This window comes from Monodon monoceros, unplaced genomic scaffold (genome assembly GCF_005190385.1).
Source record: "Monodon monoceros isolate NGI ecotype Baffin Bay Population unplaced genomic scaffold, NGI_Narwhal_1 Super_Scaffold_4, whole genome shotgun sequence".
In the NCBI taxonomy this organism is placed as follows: domain Eukaryota; kingdom Metazoa; phylum Chordata; class Mammalia; order Artiodactyla; family Monodontidae; genus Monodon; species Monodon monoceros.
The window spans coordinates 65,897,949-65,916,280 of record NW_021703781.1 but is presented as its reverse complement, the minus strand read 5'-3'; the positions used below and the strand labels follow the sequence as shown (position 1 = coordinate 65,916,280).

General features: G+C 47.2%; 1 protein-coding gene across 2 annotated transcripts in view; it reads left to right on the top strand.

The window, feature by feature from the left end:
* Positions 1-18,332, top strand: part of NRAP (nebulin related anchoring protein) — a 75,026-nt gene that overhangs the window by 42,027 nt on the left and 14,667 nt on the right. For both annotated transcript variants that reach the window (XM_029244902.1, XM_029244901.1), the window contains exons 23-35: positions 374-481; positions 2,099-2,410; positions 3,540-3,644; positions 5,738-5,836; positions 7,476-7,580; positions 8,306-8,413; positions 8,930-9,043; positions 10,736-10,933; positions 12,643-12,747; positions 14,011-14,109; positions 16,011-16,115; positions 16,461-16,568; positions 17,421-17,732. In XM_029244902.1, coding sequence (XP_029100735.1) covers positions 374-481; positions 2,099-2,410; positions 3,540-3,644; positions 5,738-5,836; positions 7,476-7,580; positions 8,306-8,413; positions 8,930-9,043; positions 10,736-10,933; positions 12,643-12,747; positions 14,011-14,109; positions 16,011-16,115; positions 16,461-16,568; positions 17,421-17,732 — 1,878 coding nt within the window. The remainder of the gene's footprint in view (positions 1-373; positions 482-2,098; positions 2,411-3,539; positions 3,645-5,737; positions 5,837-7,475; positions 7,581-8,305; positions 8,414-8,929; positions 9,044-10,735; positions 10,934-12,642; positions 12,748-14,010; positions 14,110-16,010; positions 16,116-16,460; positions 16,569-17,420; positions 17,733-18,332) is intronic.

Sequence of the window (18,332 nt, the reverse complement as noted above, 5' to 3'; positions counted from 1 at the left end):
GTGCAGCTGGAGCAGCTGCTGGGCTGGTGGGGTGTGTGGACAGAGATGGAGAAGAGAATTTTCAGACATGCTGCTGTGTGTTGTGCAATGTTATTCCACCCGTGACAAGTCATTAAGACTTCCATGAAGACGCCTAGTATTTTCCAAGTCTTCTGGAGTTCAATTTCTGCCTCTTTTGGCCAAAGCCCCGTGTGGCAAGAGGCCTTAAGGCAGGAACAAGAAGGCCTGGTTGTATTCCAGTTACAGGTTTCTCTGGCTCTCAGGGTTTCTACAGAAGGATGTAATAGGTGTTTGCCTCTTGGAGAGGTCATTGAAGAGTCTAAGCGAAGCCCTCTCACATGAGGATGATCTCTTTTCTCCTAAATCCCCTTAGAAACTGTATAAGAGCAACTGGGAAAAGCAGAAGGCGAAAGGGTTTGAGCTGCGTCTTGACTCCTTGGCCTTCCTGGCAGCCAAAGCCAAGAGGGACCTGGCCAGCGAGGTAAGCCAGTCCCCAGCTTGTACTCGACACCACGAATCCTGACATTTACATCTGGGAGAGTCTGAAAGTGTCCTGGCAGGTTTTTAGTCTCTCTGAGCCTCAGGGTTCTAGTGGGTAAGATGTAGATAAATATGACCACCTTGCAGTGAGATAATCGTTGAAGTGTCTGGTACACTGCCTGCTGCACACTGGTTTTTGGTGAGTCGTAACTGTTATTATGAGCAGTAGTAGTGTGAGTGGTAATCCAAATCACTCATTTTACAGATCAGCTGATGCCCAGAGACATTCCATGACCTTCTAAGGTCGCAGAGGCCTGCTGATGGTTAAGAGTACAGGCTCTGGTGTCGGATAGACTTGGGATAAAATCCCAGCTCCATCACCTACCAGTTTGTGATTTGGGGCAGGTTGTTTAACCTTTCAAAATCTCAGTTAACTCATGGGTAAATTGGTAATTGCAAAATGGTTACGAGGAAATGAAATGAATTGAGGTATATTAAGTGTTCTGTAGTCCAGTGCTGTCTGTTGTGAGTCTGATGTGAGATGAGGAGCCTAGGACAGAATGTAAGTCAAACTCTGCTACCTTCATCGAGAAAGTCTTGCTTCCAAAAAAACCCCCAATATATATACATGTGTATATATATATATATATATACATTCTGTATCTATTGTGTATATATATATATATATATATATATATATATATAGTACATATATATACAGAAAATATATCCGTAAATGTATATAGGTATCAGCTGAACTAAACAGTGGCTTGGCAATGTGGTTGATTTCCGTTATGACACAAGCCTCTTATCGACTGGTACCATTTTACAAACCGGCACTTGTCTTCAGATGCACTTTGAGGGACACAGATTTATACCACGCCTGGCTCATCGTAAGTGTTCAATAAGTTGTGGCAGATATTAATACCGTTGTTCTTGCTGGCAGACTTGAGGGTAGAGCCCAAGCCTCCTGATGGCCACGGTAATGATGAGGTTGAAATGATGCCACACACCAGTATTCTGTTACAGTTTTCAAAGCACTCCTATATTTATTCTTTTTTCGGATCCTCATTACCTTTGGCCTAGTGCTTTTTCAGGCCAATGTGCTCCCTTTTGCTCCCCATAACTCCTAAATATTTATATGTACCTCAGTTGTCTTTAATTTGAGCTTCTTTCTGAAACAGCAGTTGTATTTTAGATATTCTGTGTCTTTTTCATTTTGTGATGACTTTCTATTTATAATAGTCTCACTGTTACCAAAAAAGATTATAAAGCGGCTTTCATGAAGGCAACAGGCCACTTAAAAATAAACCCAGAAATACATAGAGACAAGATAGAATTTCACCAGGAAATTGAGAAGACTGTTCTATAGCTGAATTTTCAGTTTAGCTCTGAGCTTTCTGGCAGTCCAGGTGTAAAAGGAAATAATGAGTAGTAATATTTTTTTTCACTGTTTGATCAAAGGAAATACATCAGTTGTTCTAAGGAGGCAAGCTTTTTATGACACTAATTCTGATAGGATTCTGTTGTATGGCTTTGCTTTAACTTTCTTGCATGGCTTGATACTTAATTCCTTTAGGAGGTGCTAATGTACCCCTGCTCTCTTCCTCTCATTTAGGTGAAGTACAAGGAGAACTATGAAAAGTCCAGAGGGAAACTCATTGGGGCTAAGGGTGCCCAGGGGGATTCGCAAATGAGCCACTCACTGCAAATGTCCAAGCTGCAGAGTGAACTGGAGTACAAGAAGGGATTCGAGGACACCAAATCCCAGTGCCACGTCCCCCTGGACACGATCCACCTCGTGCATGCCCGCAAGGCTCAGCACTTAGCCACAGACATAGGCTACAAGACGGCATCCCATCACTTTACAGCTTTGCCCACAGACATGAAAGTGGAATGGGCCAAGAAGGCTTACGGTTTACAGAGTGATGTAAGCTCTGTGTGTGGGTTTATGTGTGTGTGTGCTGGTGTTGGTGCCAGGGTTTCCCCAAACCCTTCAGGATGTCGTTTATTCTCTGAGGTACCTGTTTCTGGATCCCTAAGTGGAAACATTTTAGCTTCCTAGTGCTTTAACTTTTACTCAAACTATGCCCATTTTAGATTCTATACTACCCCCAAAAATCATACAGTTACTCCTTTCTTCTTGGAATTCTGATCTACATATGTTTTCCGTATTTCTTCTTCTTGCAGGGTGGTGGCGACAGTGGGGTGGGAGGCATGTATTTGTGACCTTAACTGTGGCCTGCTCTGGGAGAGCATCCCTGGTACTCATTCTAACGTTGGTAGTCCCATTTTTAGAAAGGGCGCCTTGCTAGTCGTCAACAACCCTCTCCCCTTTCTCGTTATATTCTTTCATCTTCGGTTGACTCTTGCAAGAGAAAGTGGGTGAACCGAACAGGCAGGTCAGTTGCAACCAGACTGTCACACATGGGCGTGGGGTGGAGGCAGCGCAGACACACCCTTCCAGGTAGAGCTCTTTCCGGATCGAGAGGTGATATGCTAGTTTTAGAGACGTGTCCACTTAAATGGCTTTCCATTAAAAGTACTCCTTCAATGGCAAGGGAAAAAATGAGAAATACCCCCCGCCCCGCACCGAGCTTCCTAAGAAGGAACTGGCACCGTGGGAAGCCTCGAATGTCTTGTGATATTCCCTCAAATAGCTCCCCACCTGGGTTCTGTTGTGAATTCTCATTTTCTTCTCCCCTGCATGTCATTTTAAACAAGAGACCAGGCAAAGCAGACAACGAGGACGGGCTTCTTCCGGAGGTCTGCGTGGCCTGTAATGAGGGATGCGGCTCATTTGGCTCCTGCGGCCCCACCCCCAATAGTGTCGGGCGGGGCCAAAGCCGCTGTCAGCAGGGCGGCTCCAATTAAGCGGGAAATTAATTTACATTTTGGAGCCCTACCTGTGACTGTGCAGAAATAGATAGGGCAAAAGTGGCATCTAATTTGACTCAGCTGGCACCAAGGCGACATTGGGGAGCTGTTAACAGCCCTTTAAATGTCCGCACACCAACAATGGCCTGCCTTTTTTTTCTCTTTCCTTTCTCCTTTGTCAGAACCAATACAGGGCAGATGTGAAGTGGATGAAAGGCACGGGCTGGGTCGCCACCGGGTCATTAAATGTGGAGCAGGCGAAGAAGGCAGGAGAACTCATTAGCGAGGTGAGATTCCCTGACAGCGTGCAGCAGGCCTGGCTGCATTAGGCGTGCGGCATTTCTGTATAAAATTAAAATAATTTCCACTCAAAAGGCAAAGAAGAAGGCAAAGCTACATGAAAGGCCTCAAAACCCAGACTAAGGCTGGTAATTAGAGGGAAACTACACACCAAACACACCCCAGTAGGGGCCCAGAGAGCCCTGGCCAAAGCAAAGTGGGTGACAAATGATATTATGAATAATAATGACAATCAAACAGAGCTCAATTGCTACCCACCAACTTACCTTTTTAATGAAGCAACACGGGACAGATGATAAAAAGATACATTTATTGCACCTCGAAAGCCCTTTTGTGACTTCACGCACATTTTCTCCCTCTTTCTTTCTGCAGCAGGCAGTGTAAACAGTTTTTGAATATTCATGTGGTGTCGAACACGTGACACGGTTCTGGTTCTTTTTTGTTGGAGGGTCTCATTTCTATTTGAATCTCACTCCCGTCTACTTGCAGCCACCCTCGCTGGACCTGAAGGCTTATGAAAGGAGCCCTTTCCTCGCATTTTAGGGCAGTATCCCTGAGCAGATCTTTTAAAGATTAGATCAGGGTTTCTCAACCTTGGCCCTGTGGACGTTTTGATAATTCTGTGCGGTGGGGCTGTCCTGGGCCTTGTGGGATGTTTGGCAGCATCCCTGGCCTCTACGCACTAGATGCTAATGGTACCGCTTCCCATTATACACATCACTTAGACTTCGAGATGATTCCTTCATGCATCAAAGTCTGGCATCCAAGGGATCTTTTTGGAACCATTTGTCCCATGGTGGTCTTAATCTTCTACCACATTTTGCAAACTTATTCAACAGATTTGCTTATCTTCCGTGCTTTATACTTAGTCCTCAAACTTCAGGAAGGCAAGACATCTTCCAGCAACTTTTCCCAACCATCTCATTCCAGTTTGGCACATTTCCAGTTTAGTGTCAAATTGGATTGGCCTCTAAATTTTCTGACAGAATGCCAGGCACCGTGAAAGAGCCACAAATGCACACACACCTGTCATTTAAAGCAGGAGTTAGCAAACCTTTTTTTGTAAAGGACCTGATGGTAAATATTTTTCATTTTGTGGGCCACACTGCTTCTGTTGTAACTGCTCACCTCTACCATTGTAGCATGATGCAGCCATAGACAATACGTAAATGAACGGGCACGACTGTGTTCTAATAAATCTTTATTTACAAAAACAGTTGATGGGTCAAATTCAGCTGGATATTGAACTGTCTTCTTAAGACAACCCAGTATACAAATATCCAACCCAATAAATAAGGAAGTGTTCCTAAAATAATTGATTGGAGAAAAGATATACTTCATAATCCCATTAAGATAGCCACTGTTTTCAGTCTACTGGAACTGTAATTTAAAAAAAAAAAAAAGGAATGTATTGAAGCATAATTTTCAGAATACTTCAAAATTGGGTATCTAGGACTTTGTTAGCATTTGTATTTCTTGTAATTTTTTTTTGTTTTACTCAGTCTCTTTCAAACTGTATGATGACTCCTTTCAATAATAGCACCCTTTTTCTTATAACCCTTATAGAATTATTGTGTATGTTAACTGAACCGGTTTCTAAAGTGATTAGATAATGTACAGTCACTGACTTAAATGCAAGGGTTTTGACTCTGGTAGTCTCTGCCCAATTCTTTTGTGGAAGGAAAATAGAAAGCTTCAACTGATAAATGTAACTGTGAGTGTTCTTTCTTGCTTGGGAGACCCGAACTAAAATATGTAAACAACTGCAAGACAGTATTTGAAGGCTATATAAAAAATCCTTTACTAAGTGTGTATCCTCTAGTATTTTACTGGTATAACCTAATTTTGAGATGTTTTCTTTGCACCAGGTAGAAATCCTTTAATGTTAATTGACACGAGGTTATTCTTAAATTGAAACAAATATTAACCTGAAGGCACCTAGGATATAAAGATGGAGGAAGCCGAATAATAATTATGTTCACAAATTCACTCTAATCTCAGACAACCTATGATTTTCTCTTTCAAATGGCATGAAAGAACAGCACAAAATTCACAGCTTTGATCTTTTTCTGCTCAACAGAAGAAGTACCGTCAGCATCCAGATGCTTTGAAGTTTACCAGTATTAAAGACACTCCGGAGATGGTCCAGGCCAGAATTAGTTACACCCAAGCAGTGGATGTAAGCGATAATGTATATACATTATGACTCTAAGAGTGAGCTCCTCTTTCAACCCTGCGATTGAAGCCCAGGGGTTCTTGGCTTGCTCCTTCTGTTGTTCTAAGGATGAAGGAGCTTCTTATCCTTTGTTGAGGGCTCACCTTAGTGGCGGGGCCTCCTCATCAGGATGTAGATGGGTGTTACCGCTGCTCTTAGGATACCAAGGAGGGCTCCACCACCCCGCTGCCCCATGCTTTCACTCCTCCCCATTTGCATGTCTCCAGGATTTGTCTGTGGTCGAGGTCTTTTCTCCTCTCCTTTTGTTTTGAAGCATTGTTTTCAGACATGGGACTTCTGGGCGAAATTCTTGGTAATTATAACACCTAGGAATTAGAATGCCTAGGGCTTCTTGGGACACACGGCAGGAATTCTTGCTTTCTGAATTCTCCCAAAGACTTTGAAAAGGATTTGGGTCTGATTTATGTACATTAGACTAACTTTCGAGCCATTTCCCATACTCCCTTTATAAAATGAAGCCAAGATCTGGCCTTTTGCCCTCTCAGCGCAGGGTTCCTTGTAAACTAGACGGAATGATGAGGTCCTCTAAAAATTCATGTTAAGACATGGATTAACCCTGGTCGGCTGATTTTACTGAGAGGGGCCCCCAGGTCATTGCGCAGGGTGGACGTGCCTTTTAAATATCTTCAGACCATTTAACTTGCCATGAGGGAAATTGACAAAACTTGGTGGGGAGGGCTTTCAAAATGTCTCCCTTGCTTCCCAATTGAACAGATTATTCCTGTTGGGCCTTATTCGACAGGCATTCTGAGATGGCTTGAGTGCCTGTCAGAATATGTTATGGGATGATTTACAAACTTACGGGTTTAGAAATGTATAATTTCTTGACCATCACCCCTTCAGAAGCAAATTTAATTCTGAGAAACACAGATGGTCAAACAAGAACTTTTGTATGGAAAAAAAAAAAAAAGAAAATAGCTGCTTTTTTCCTTATCCTAACCAACTCTAGGGGGCACTGCTGTGATACGTAGAAACTTGGACACATCTAATAAGATTTGGGATGGAAAAGCCTGGTTTAGAAACTTTCTCTGGTGGCAGATGCCAACTCCATGTGTCATTGCTAAGTACTAGAATTATCATAAGCCCAGATAAGAGTTCTAGATGAATAGCGCCCCAGACCCACCCAGGAAACGTTTATTAGCACAAGATTCCTTGAGGTGGCAGGAGGGGAGGAGGGTAGAAGGTCCAGAGAAAATCTCGCCTGTGGAACAGCCATTTTCTCTTGTGCCTGCTGAATTTTGATGTCCTTTCCTAGCTTATAGTTAATAACGAAATTACTAGATGTTAACCAGCCATCATTTTCTCATTTGACACCCATCTCAGCAGTGTGCTACAAGTGGAGTATTAACTGAGAGGGAAGTTTCAGCCTGTCATGTTCTGGGCTGGGAACTAGAACTCCGGAGGGAATGAAGTACATGTCACCGCGCTTAGCCGTACGAGCCAGGGAGAGGCAGGGCGCCCAAGATCTTGTCTCTGTGCTGAGGTGGCAGCTGCAGTGCCCTTGTCTCCTGGAGTGTAACTTGGCTGACGGCTGTATGGGGGAGGCTTCTGGGTTTAATGCAAAACCTCTCTCCATCCACAGAGGTTATACAGGGAACAAGGAGAAAACATAAAGCATCATTACACACAGACAGCGGATCTCCCGGAAGTCCTGCTGGCCAAGCTGAATGCCATGAATATCAGTGAGGTGAGGCTGATGGCGGTGGGGTGGGGGGGGCGGCTGGTTTTAATTACTGGAGGTTCAGGGACCTGCACAGTTGTACTGCATCCCATGCTCAGAAGCGTCCTGTTCTTCCGTACTTGGTTTAATGCTCTGCTGTCACCATGTTGAGATTTGTTGAGATTTCTGAATAAGGGGCCCTGTGTTTTCCTTTGCACTGGGCCCTGCAAATTATGTAGCTGGTCCTGCAGAAGATTCAAGCTCATTGATAAGGATGAGACTAGGAAAACTTCCTGAGTGCAAAGGACATTTGTACTGAGGGGCTGGAATATGGGAGCATCGGAATATAGACATCCAGCTAAAGAGAGACTTGGGAGACTTAACTCTTCCCTTCCATCCTCCCTATCAGCACCCGCTTTCCTCTTCTTCAGTAGAGACAGTCGTTCATCTTTATTCTCCATCAAGAGCTGTGCCCACGCAGCCTCACGCCTCCTTCTTCCCATCAACTGCTGCTCAGAGCGATCTGGTTCTGACTCCAAAGCTCTTGCTTTTTAAACCCACCCCCATGGCTCTCCCCTCCAGGGGTGGACATAAGGCAGGATCCAACACTTTGTTGGTTTTTGCTAAGCCACAGTGATCTCTCACTGGGGGAAAACAACTCCACAAGAAACCAGATTCTCGTTTTGATAACGGGAGTTCAGGAAACCACCAGGTCACGGGAGGGTCTTTATTGGTGCACATCTTCTCGACAGACGCGTTACAAGGAATCCTGGAGCAAACTTCGAGACGGTGGCTATAAACTGAGGCTGGATGCCATTCCGTTCCAGGCGGCAAAGGCCTCTGGTGAAATCACAAGTGATGTAAGCCTCCACCCCCACTCCTAGGACAGTGTTTAATACTCACCAGTTTTTATTCCCTTTGCCCCTAACCCCTGCCTTCTGCCTGTGGATAACATCCCCTGCTCTCGCAACTGACTGTGAGAAGGAACATGCCTTACAGCAACAGCAAAAATCCCCCAGCCAGGGTACAAAGCTGATGCTGGACTGTAAATATGGACCCCCGGCAGATGAAATGCACCCTCCACCAAGCGCTTTCCTAAAGCAAGTCCACGTGAAGAGACTGTTAACAATGTACCCACCTTCCTCCAGTGTGGGCGGCCCAAGCGCTCTCATGTCCTGCCATTTCATATCCCAGCCCTTTAGTCATTGGGAGGCTTGCATATGAAAGAATAGGCCTTTTGACGACTCCCGCGCCTTTTCTTTTAACTCACCCAGTTACTGTCAAAAGAACAAAACATTTTCACCCAATACCCACCTCTTCCATTCCGTGTCCCTTGTCCTCGAGCTGTTACTCTCTCCCGCTCTCTTTCCCTTTAGTGCAAATACAAAGAGGCATTTGAGAAAATGAAAGGGCAGATGCTCAGCTCCCGGAGCTTGGAAGATGATATCAGCCTTGCGCATTCAGTGTACGCGAGCTCTCTGCAGAGCCAAGTAAGTGGGAGAGAACGCAGTGGAGCTGGGGGCCCCCCGCCTAATGACGCACAGCCGACAGGTATCCTGTGTCCTTCCGGTTGAGGGTATTGGCTCTGTCCTAGCTAGCTAGGTGGCGTGGTCAGGTCCCTTGGCCCCTCTGGGTTTCAGCTTCTTCCTCAGTCAAGTGAGAGATAGGACTGCTTGACCCCTTAGCTCCCTTCCAGGCTGGACATTCTAGGATTTTGACCAGTGACCACACATGGGGGCCTGTGGGCTGGATTTGGACTGCAGAGGTATTCTGTTGGGTCTGCAGAGCGAATTAATTGCAAACCTTGCAAAACGGAAAACTTTACATAAAAGTTTTAGACTTCTGTGCAGAAGCCAGACCTGGATTCCTCAAGGCTACTGTTGAAGTTGATTACTGAGAGCCCCATTTAGAAGGGATCTGTACTCTCCTAGTCATGCAGCCAACCCCTCCTCCCCCCGCCTTCCTCCTTCACTCATTTATGCTACCTGTCTGGTCTCTGGTGGCATCTGAGTTTGCACCCCTTGATTCGATCCCCTGGATGCTGGCACGTGTGTGTATACAGTATCTCCTTGCCCATACGTGAGTTGGCTAATGGCTGTGATGAAATCGAATATGTGTCCAACATGTAGCAGAGGACTAAACATTTTACATGCAGTGTCTCATTTAATCATCAACTTATTTCTAGGAGCATCACTTGTTCATCCTGGTTACTGATAAGGAAACCTAGACTCTGAGTGTCTCAATCCCTTGCCCAAGGTCAGCTTGCAAGGGCCAGACTAGAACGTGCAGCTAGCTCGCCATCGCGTGCTCTTTCCACAGTTTCACACGTCCTCGTCTCTTTTGTTCTCTGCCTCAGTTTCCCTGTTTCTAACACTTCTCTCCGCTTTCGGTACTGGGGCGGGATTGGACATGAATTGTCCCTGGCTGTATGCTAGGGGTGGGGAGGGTGCGCGGAGGTGGGGGTCGGAGGTTAGGGACGAGTGGCTGGAGCTTGGAGGGCAGTGGGAAGGGTGGAGGAAGAGGCGGCGCTTATGCATCTGACTCCCCAGAAAGCCCAGAGTGAGCTTTGTGGACCTTCAAACGCTCCTCCGAGGACTGGGGCAGAGCTTGAGGTCTGGAAATGGGCCTCTCCCTTCCTCCCTCAGGATGCATGTTGGGCTCTTGGGAATACCCACCCCTCAGAACTGGCTTTTCAAGCATCTGCCCACTGCTCCTGGCTCCCAGATTTACTGGGATGTCATCTGATGTTTGAAGAAGCTCTCCGTTACCTAGCATGAGAGGAGAACCCCTGGTGTCTCGGTCTGAACTTGAGAGGGTGATGGGGAGAAAGCGTGTGGAGCAGGCGGCGGCTTAGCCATGTGTCTTCTTGCCTCTGGAAAATGGGAAGATCTAAGGACTTGAGCAAGGGAACCACTGACATTATATCTGTCCCTTGAACTTCCGTATTTTCCCCAAGTAGGGGAACCATGGGCCTTGATCATCCAAGAGCTGGAGATGGTGAGTGGCAGGACCTGGAGACGAGCCCTGCTTGTTAAGCCAGTCGCTGCAAGAAAGGAGCCCTGGCCCTGCCAGGAAAGCCTCCTGGGCTCACCTGGGACAATCACGTCGCATTGCTCTCCCTCATGGTCCCGATGCAAATGGCGGCTTTGAAATAGCTGCTCTTGATCTGTCTGCCCATCTAGGTGAATTACAGGAAAGACTTTGAACACTCAAAGGCACAGTTCCATCTGCCATTGGACATGGTAACACTGGTGCATGCCAAGAAGGCTCAGACCCTGGCCAGCGACCAGGACTACAGACACCCACTCCCCCAGTATACTTCCTTGGCCGAGGACCTGAGGCTCAGCTGTGCCAAGAAAGCTCACAGGTTGCAGAGTGAGGTAAGGGGACCGGGCCTCTCTCTCCAGGCTCTTTTCCTCTTAAATCTGACCGTGAGGCAGTGACCCACAAACTGCTGGTGGCTCAGTGGGGCTTCCGGAGATGAGGAATCCCGTACCTGGGTTTTCTTTTAAAGCACCTACCCTGCTTGTTCCTGCCTAGCTCTTCATAAGCACAATTGCACGAATCTGTTAACAGCAACGACAGCAGTTTGTTGAGTACTTCTGCTGAATTCCGAGCATTGTGTTTTCAGGCATTATCTCATTTAATCCTCCAAATGACCCTAGATCGGTACTCTTTATCCCCATTTTACAGGGAAGCTATAGCGAATCTCAAAGAAGTTAAATAGCTCGTGCAAGATCATAAAACTATAAATGAGAAAGTGGGTGCTGGGACTTGGATGGTGTCCAAGGAAGACGCTTTCAAGGCTTATGGTTTTGCATGTTCAAGACTTGCCAACGGTGTTGCCTCTGGCCCCAGCTTGAGCTGGGGGTTCTTCTTGGTGCATCATATGTTCCCGGGCCACCCAACTTCGGAAGAGGCCTGAGGTCTGCTGGGAGAGTTGCTCAGAGCCCCTTTGGAACTGACCCACTTCGGGCAGAGGGGAGTGTTGGGCAGAGGGCAGGGAAATAAGGGTCCCAGAGACCCTTCCTGAGTCCTCCCAAGGGGTCTTGGAGGCCTTCACGCCCCCCACCCCCACCCCAATGAGGGCATTTCTAGTTCATGCCACCTGTTTTCTGAAGCAGGCAGGCCCGGGAGCGTTGGGAAGCGTTGGAGGATTTCCTCACTCCCAAGGAGATACAGAATGTGTCTTCCCAACAGGCAGCAGCATCCTTTTTGGTACCCGCCTCATCTGCCAGCTTGCCACCACGTTTCCGTGCCGGGAGATTTGCAAGTAACCGGCCTCTGCTGGAAAATAAAACAGCCCCCCCAAAACCCGCTTTCTGGTTTGGCAGAGCCTGAGAGCTGAGCGGTGCTCAGATCCGGGTTACTGTTGTCCACTGGAATTTTCCGCCTGTGTACAGCGTTTACTAAGTGACATAAACTGTCAGGAACCCGACAGCAGGTGGAGGAACGAGGGAGCAGCCACGCTCAGCTCAAGGGCCCGTTTGTCACTTGAGCAGAGCCCTGGCTTCCCCTGCCTCTCGTTGCCATAGCAATTGGAAGGCGGCACGCACCGGGGCGCCTCGGTGGCCGAAGGGGAGTGAACTTGGGGCCCCCTTTAAACTGTCAGCCCAGACCCCTCAGGTACACACACCGCCTCCACCCACACAGACTCGGGCCTTTGCCAGATTATTCTGGATTCATTTATTAGTTCTTTCTTAACCCATGATTAATTAATGCCGCCTTCTGCTGCTGGGTTTTGTTTTGAAGACCCATTAAACCATTTCCACATTTGCCCCAAGACAGCTGACTTTCTAACCACAATCCACTCCAGCGTTTATTTTTTGATAGCCCACATTAAAATAAAAATCCGCCAAGCATCCCTCTAACAGCTACGGAGACAAGTGACAGCAGAATTATTTTCTTCTGACCTACATTTTTGTCTCCCTAATGAGCATTTAAGTAAGAAGCGTGTGTGTATTTGCTGAGTGTGATGTATCTGGAGAGACTGCCTTGGCCTTGAGTTCTGATTACGATGCTGTCTGTCGTGGGTCCTTCCTCATTCTGCGAGCTTGGCTTTTCTGATTCCTCGTGTTGTTCCTTGTAGAATTTGTACCGGTCGGACCTGAACTTCATGCGAGGCGTTGCCTGTGTCATTCCAGGCACGTTAGACATTGAAGGGAGAAAGAGAGCATCTGAACTCATCAGTGAGGTAACCAGAGACCAGGACGGGTTGGGGGTGTCAAGTATATTCCACGGTAGAGGTTACACAACAATCTGTTTGTTTCTTACTAAAGCCAGTTAGATGCTACACTGTTAGCAGTGGCAGCTCACCCAGCCTCTCTCCTTACTCCCTTCTCCATTCAGACTGGATGCCGTTTAAGATAGCTTTGCAGATCTCGAGCCAGTTCCTATATTAACATATAAGAATTATTTGCTGGATCCTAAGATGTACCTTCCTAGGGTCCCTTTGAAGAGTGGCTTGTGGTACAATGAAAAGAGGGCGGGCTTTGGAGACACATGTAGTGACTGAAATTCCAGGCCAGTACTCATTTGCTGTGTGACCTCAAGCCAGTCACCTGCCCTCTCTGAGCCTCAACCTCTTAATCAGTCAAATGGGAATGCTCAGACCTCTCTCATTTGGTTTTTTTGAGGGTCAGCACTAATCTAAGCCCTGTGCTTCTCTGGCGGCTGTATATGAAATGGTGGCTATAAGCTTGGTGATAACTTCTTGGTAAATTACCGAAGTCTGGAATTCTAAGCTCTTTGAACTCCCTGAGGAATCTTGCCCACCCCTGGGAGGGCTCTGGGATTTCCATTCACGGTAGATAGGCATAATGGAAGGCACTGCAAGCAAAAGGCGATCAGCATCCAGCCTGGGTGCCTCAGAATGACTTACGCATTGATTAGAAGCTCTGAGCAAGCGGAATTGGCCACACTGTGGGAGCTGAGATTTAATTTTGTGCTTTGCTTTTCCAATGAAATCTCTAAAGCGAGTGGTTTCTAAACCTCATGGTGCATCAGAATCCCCTTTGGAACTTAAACAAAGTACAGAGCCCACTGACGATTTACTGAATCCCATCCCCTGGAGTGGCATACAGGCATGTGGATTATTTTAAGCTGCACGGTTGTTTCTGGTACCCCCCCGCCCCAAAGCTGAGGAGCCCAGGGTTTCCAGCGAGCAAAGGAAATTTGGGAGCAAAACGTGAATTTCTATAGTCGTGTTCACATTCGTAGCAAAGGACTAGATCTCCCTTTCCCATTGATAAGTATCTGATTCCATCCGTCCTCTCCTCTCTGCTGCTTCATCCCACTGGGTTCTGAGGTCACAAGAGCAGGGGACGGACTGGATTCTGGGCCACAGACTAGCAGCCTTTGCAAAACGAGGTTTTATAGCCAGTGCTTAATGAGCACGTTCTTCTGCTGCTTTTGCATCTTACCTTGTCTTCTTATTGCCTCTTGTGTGTGAGCTCAGAGTAAATATCGTCAGCATCCCCAGTCATTCAAGTACACGGCCGTGACAGACACTCCCAGCCTCACTCATGCAAAACTCAGCAACCAGATTACAAACGAGGTAAAATCTTCGGACGGCTTTGGGATGGGCTTTTTAAAAACTGCTGGATGGCTAAAAAAATATGTGTGACTATTTGTGGGATTGGCGGGGGTCGCGGGAAGGATGGGTGTTTGCATTGGAAAGAAAAGAATGTCATTAGATGGAGCCTCAACAGTTTCCAGAAGGAAAAAAGGCCCAGGAAGAAACCTGGTTTAGTCTGTCGTCTCGCCCCCCAAATGTGGTCACGGACCGACGGCATCAGCATCCCCTGGGAGCTTGTTAGAAATACCAGACCTCAGGCCCCACCCCAGACCCACCGAATCCACACGGTCATCTAACACGATCCTCACGGGTTTCCTGTGCACGTTAAAGTTGGAGACGTGCTGGTCTGCCATTCGTCTGTTTAGCTGGGCACATCTTGGCTAATCATTTCTCCACTGTCATTCTGCTGACGATGATGGGAAAGATCTGTGGTTGTCCGGGGACAGTGATACAGTGTGATGTTTGCCAAGCTTCTTAGTTCTCTGCTTCCTCTTCTCACTCACCACTTACCCAATTATCATTTTAATATTCTAGCAGAGGGGTGGGTCCCAGGGGAAAGAATCTCACTCCATAAAATCATCATTCCAGCTCTACTTCTTCTTAGTGGCCCTCTGACAAGTTTGAAATATCGAGTGAGCTTGGCAGAGAATGAAATTTCGTTTTTAAAATTCTCCTTCTGACTCTGACTTTTCAAAGTCAGTGGAGATTTGGGTATTTACACATTAGTTCCAAGCTTGGGATAAGAAAATCCAAAGGGCTGTGTAGCGTGACATGATCAAGTTAAAATTCCCACTGAGCCTTTCTTGCCTGCTTTGTCATTGGGGTGCTGAGGGGTAACAGTGCCTCCTGCGGTGGCCTCTGGCCCTGGAGGACTCAGCCACAGATCCAGTTCTAATCATGACAGACGATGTTTTCACAACGGCTGAGGCCGTGCCGCGCAGCAGTGGTGTGAGTCTGCCCGTGGGAGGATCCCGGGATTTTAGTAAAGGATGCAGACTGGGGTTTGGGGACCTCCCTTCCAACCGGCAGAGCTTCTCCTAAATTTCCCAGATCTTAGTATTGTCTTTACACTGTGTCCTCAGCAAAAAAAAAAAGTCTGCAATGGGAAGAACCACGATAGTATTCTTAAAGGTGTTTTTCTTCCCTCGGCCTATTATTGAGCAAAGTATAGGGAAGGGGGAAAATATGTTTTCTTTTACCCATCTTAGGTTGTCGGCTGGGGCTCTGTAACAAAAGATAGATTAACAAGAGAAAAGCATACAAATGTATATAATATAGGCTTTAGGTGGTGCAGGAGTCTTCACAAGGAAATGAGTCCAGGAGGGAGGGACGGTTAAACCTGAGCGTTTTTATTCTAGGTTTGATGAAGAGTGGACAGTCGTGGGAAAATGTGTAGGGCAAAAGGCGGTGAGCTAAGGGCAGGGAACTGGGGGACACTTAGCGAGGTCTGTTTGCTCAAATGCCTCTCGGTCCTTCCGAGGTCAGAGATGAGCTTGTTCCTTCCCTGTGTCAGAGGGAGGGCAGCTCCCACAGGAGGGGAGAAGGTCAGAGAGAGGTCTTCCATCTCCTGCTGCTTCCAGGTTCCTTCAGCTTAAAATACGCACTATGCCAAGGCACCATATTTTGGGGTAACATGTCCTGAGCCCCATCACAAGCAACTTGCAGTTTTTTCCCCATTCCTTTCACAGCACTCAATTTGACTCATGAAGGACTATCTCTATTGAAAAAAAACATCTTCTCCAGGCTGAAGGTGTACCCATGACACAGCGAATGGCCTTTTACAAACGTATTTCCCAGTTGCAAAGGAGGGAACTCCAGCCCTGCAGAAATGCACAGCACTTACCTTCTCGCCTTTTTTTTTTTTTTTTTTCCCTGCCCAGCGCCTCTATAAAGCAGCAGGCGAGGACGCGAGACACCAGTACACAATGACCCTGGGCCTGCCCGAGTTTGTCCGAGCGAAAACAAACGCAGCCAACCTGAGTGATGTAAGCCTTTCCCGTTGCTGAGGTTGAGATGTGCTCCAGGGCCACATGTGTCTGTGTCTGTGATGGAACCTAACAGTGACCCTGGTGACTTTCACAGAAACTTTAAACAATGTATCCTGTAGACACTCATGTGAAATATACCTTACACAGATGTGTTGATACCTGCGTGTCAGAGCCCACTTCCGAGAGGGTGCTAATGAGATTTTCTTTGCAAAATCGAAAGCTTTTGCTTGTCAGGAATTGATTCTGGAACACCACACTACAAATAAAAGGGGGTAGCATTTGTTCTTTGAGTCATGTAATTTTTTTTTTTTTAAAGAAGATCTACATGTGTTCCTACCGTAGGCAAAATACAAGGAGTCTTGGCGGAATCTCCGTGTTCAAGGCTACAAGCTGACAATAGACGCCCTCCCCTTCCAGGCGGCTCGGGTCTCTGGAGATATAGCCAGTGATGTGAGTTGAATGATATGACCTTCCATCCGGCCTAATTTCTGTTAACTTCATGTAAAACAATGTCTACGGCTGATTTTCCTGAATTAAAGCAAATCTATCACCACGTGAGACAGGATGTCACCTGCAGAATATATTAGTTACGAATGAGATTCTTTGACGGAGAGAGGGAAAGAAAGGCCCTGTTAATCAGAAGCTAAATGCAGGCAAAAGTCTCTAGCAGGAAGAAGATTACGATTTATTTCTAATTGCAGTGTCTAGGCAACTATCTCCCCGTAATGTGTGAACTGTCCGTTTTCTAGCTCCACCCAGAATTAGAAAGAGAACTCGCGGTCGAGATTGTGATTCTGCTTCTCTGTCGTTTCCCGCGTCGGCGGTAGCATTTTCAGCTGTGTTTCAGCCACTCTGTTGATAGCATCCATAGCTTTGGGACATGAAGGTGACTTTCTGTTTCCCACAAACAAATCGCAGAAAATGTAGACTTCAAATAAATGGATCCTGTCTTTGGGGTTTGATGTTTTTACCAAGTGCAAGGGGATAAAGCACAAGTTTCTCTTTTACCCTTTTTGATAAATTCCTTTTGGGCACAGGACAAGTAAGGGGAGTGGGCCCCTCACTTTGGTTCTAAGGATCTGGTTTTAATTAGATGGGAGGAAGGGAGCAGTGTTTCCACTGTTCCTCCCCCAGGGAGGAAGCCGTGCTCTCAGGCCAGCCTCACTGTAGTTTTTCTTATAATCATCTCCTCCTAGTGTAAGAACAGGTGATTTTCTTACAGTCTGCAAGGAAAACGCATAAATGGAATGTAAGCGTCCCAAATGCCAGCCCCTGACTGCCTGGTCCCCCCCCCCCTTCCAGTTTCTCTACAGGCACGACTTTGTGAAGGAGCGAGGGAGGCTGATAGGGGCCCAGAGTGTGAGAGACGACCCCCGGCTCCAGCACTGCCAGCGGATGGGCCGGCTGCAGAGTGAGCTTCAGTACAGGAGGGAGGCGGCGGGCAACAGAGCCCAGTGCCACCTGCCCATGGACATGGTGCCCCTGGTCCACGCCAGGAAGGCCCAGGCCCTGGCCAGCGACCGCAACTACAGGACACGGTGCCACGAATTCACGGCACTGCCCGAGGACCTGAAGATGGCCTGGGCCAAGAAAGCTCACGCCCTGCAGAGTGAGGTAGGGGTGGGGGGGGGGGGTCCATGGATCACACATCAGTCCCCGACCTTCCTCCTCCCACCAGGCCTGCGTGTAAATCTCTGCTTCTTCCTTAGCCTTTCGGATCCCCCAAATGATTTGCTTGGTCTGTGCCATCTAGGTTGGAATGGTTGGAATTATTCAATCAATCAACAAATATTTGTTGAGCACCTACTATGTAGCAGGCATCCCTCAAGGCCCTGGGGATACAGCAGTCAACAAAAGAGTCTAAAAATACAACAGTCAACAAAAGAGTCTAAAAACTCCCGGGGTCATGGAGCTTCCGTTCTGTGGGAGGGAGATAGAGTATAAGTGAGGCGTGTAGTATGCCAGATGGAGACCAACAGAGCAGGGAAGTTGGGTAGGGGGGTGTGAGTGTGTGTGTGTGACTTAAAATGGGGGTCAGGGTAGCTCTCACTGCAAAAGTGACATTTGAACAAAGCCCCTGAGTAGCAACAGCCTCAGCATATTTGAGGCTGGAGTGAAGCAAGTGTGTGGGTGGGTGAAGAGGGTGTCGCAGGGGATGGGGTTGGGGTCCGAGACAGAGGCTCAGGGCTACACTGTGTGCAGTAGGCGTGGTGG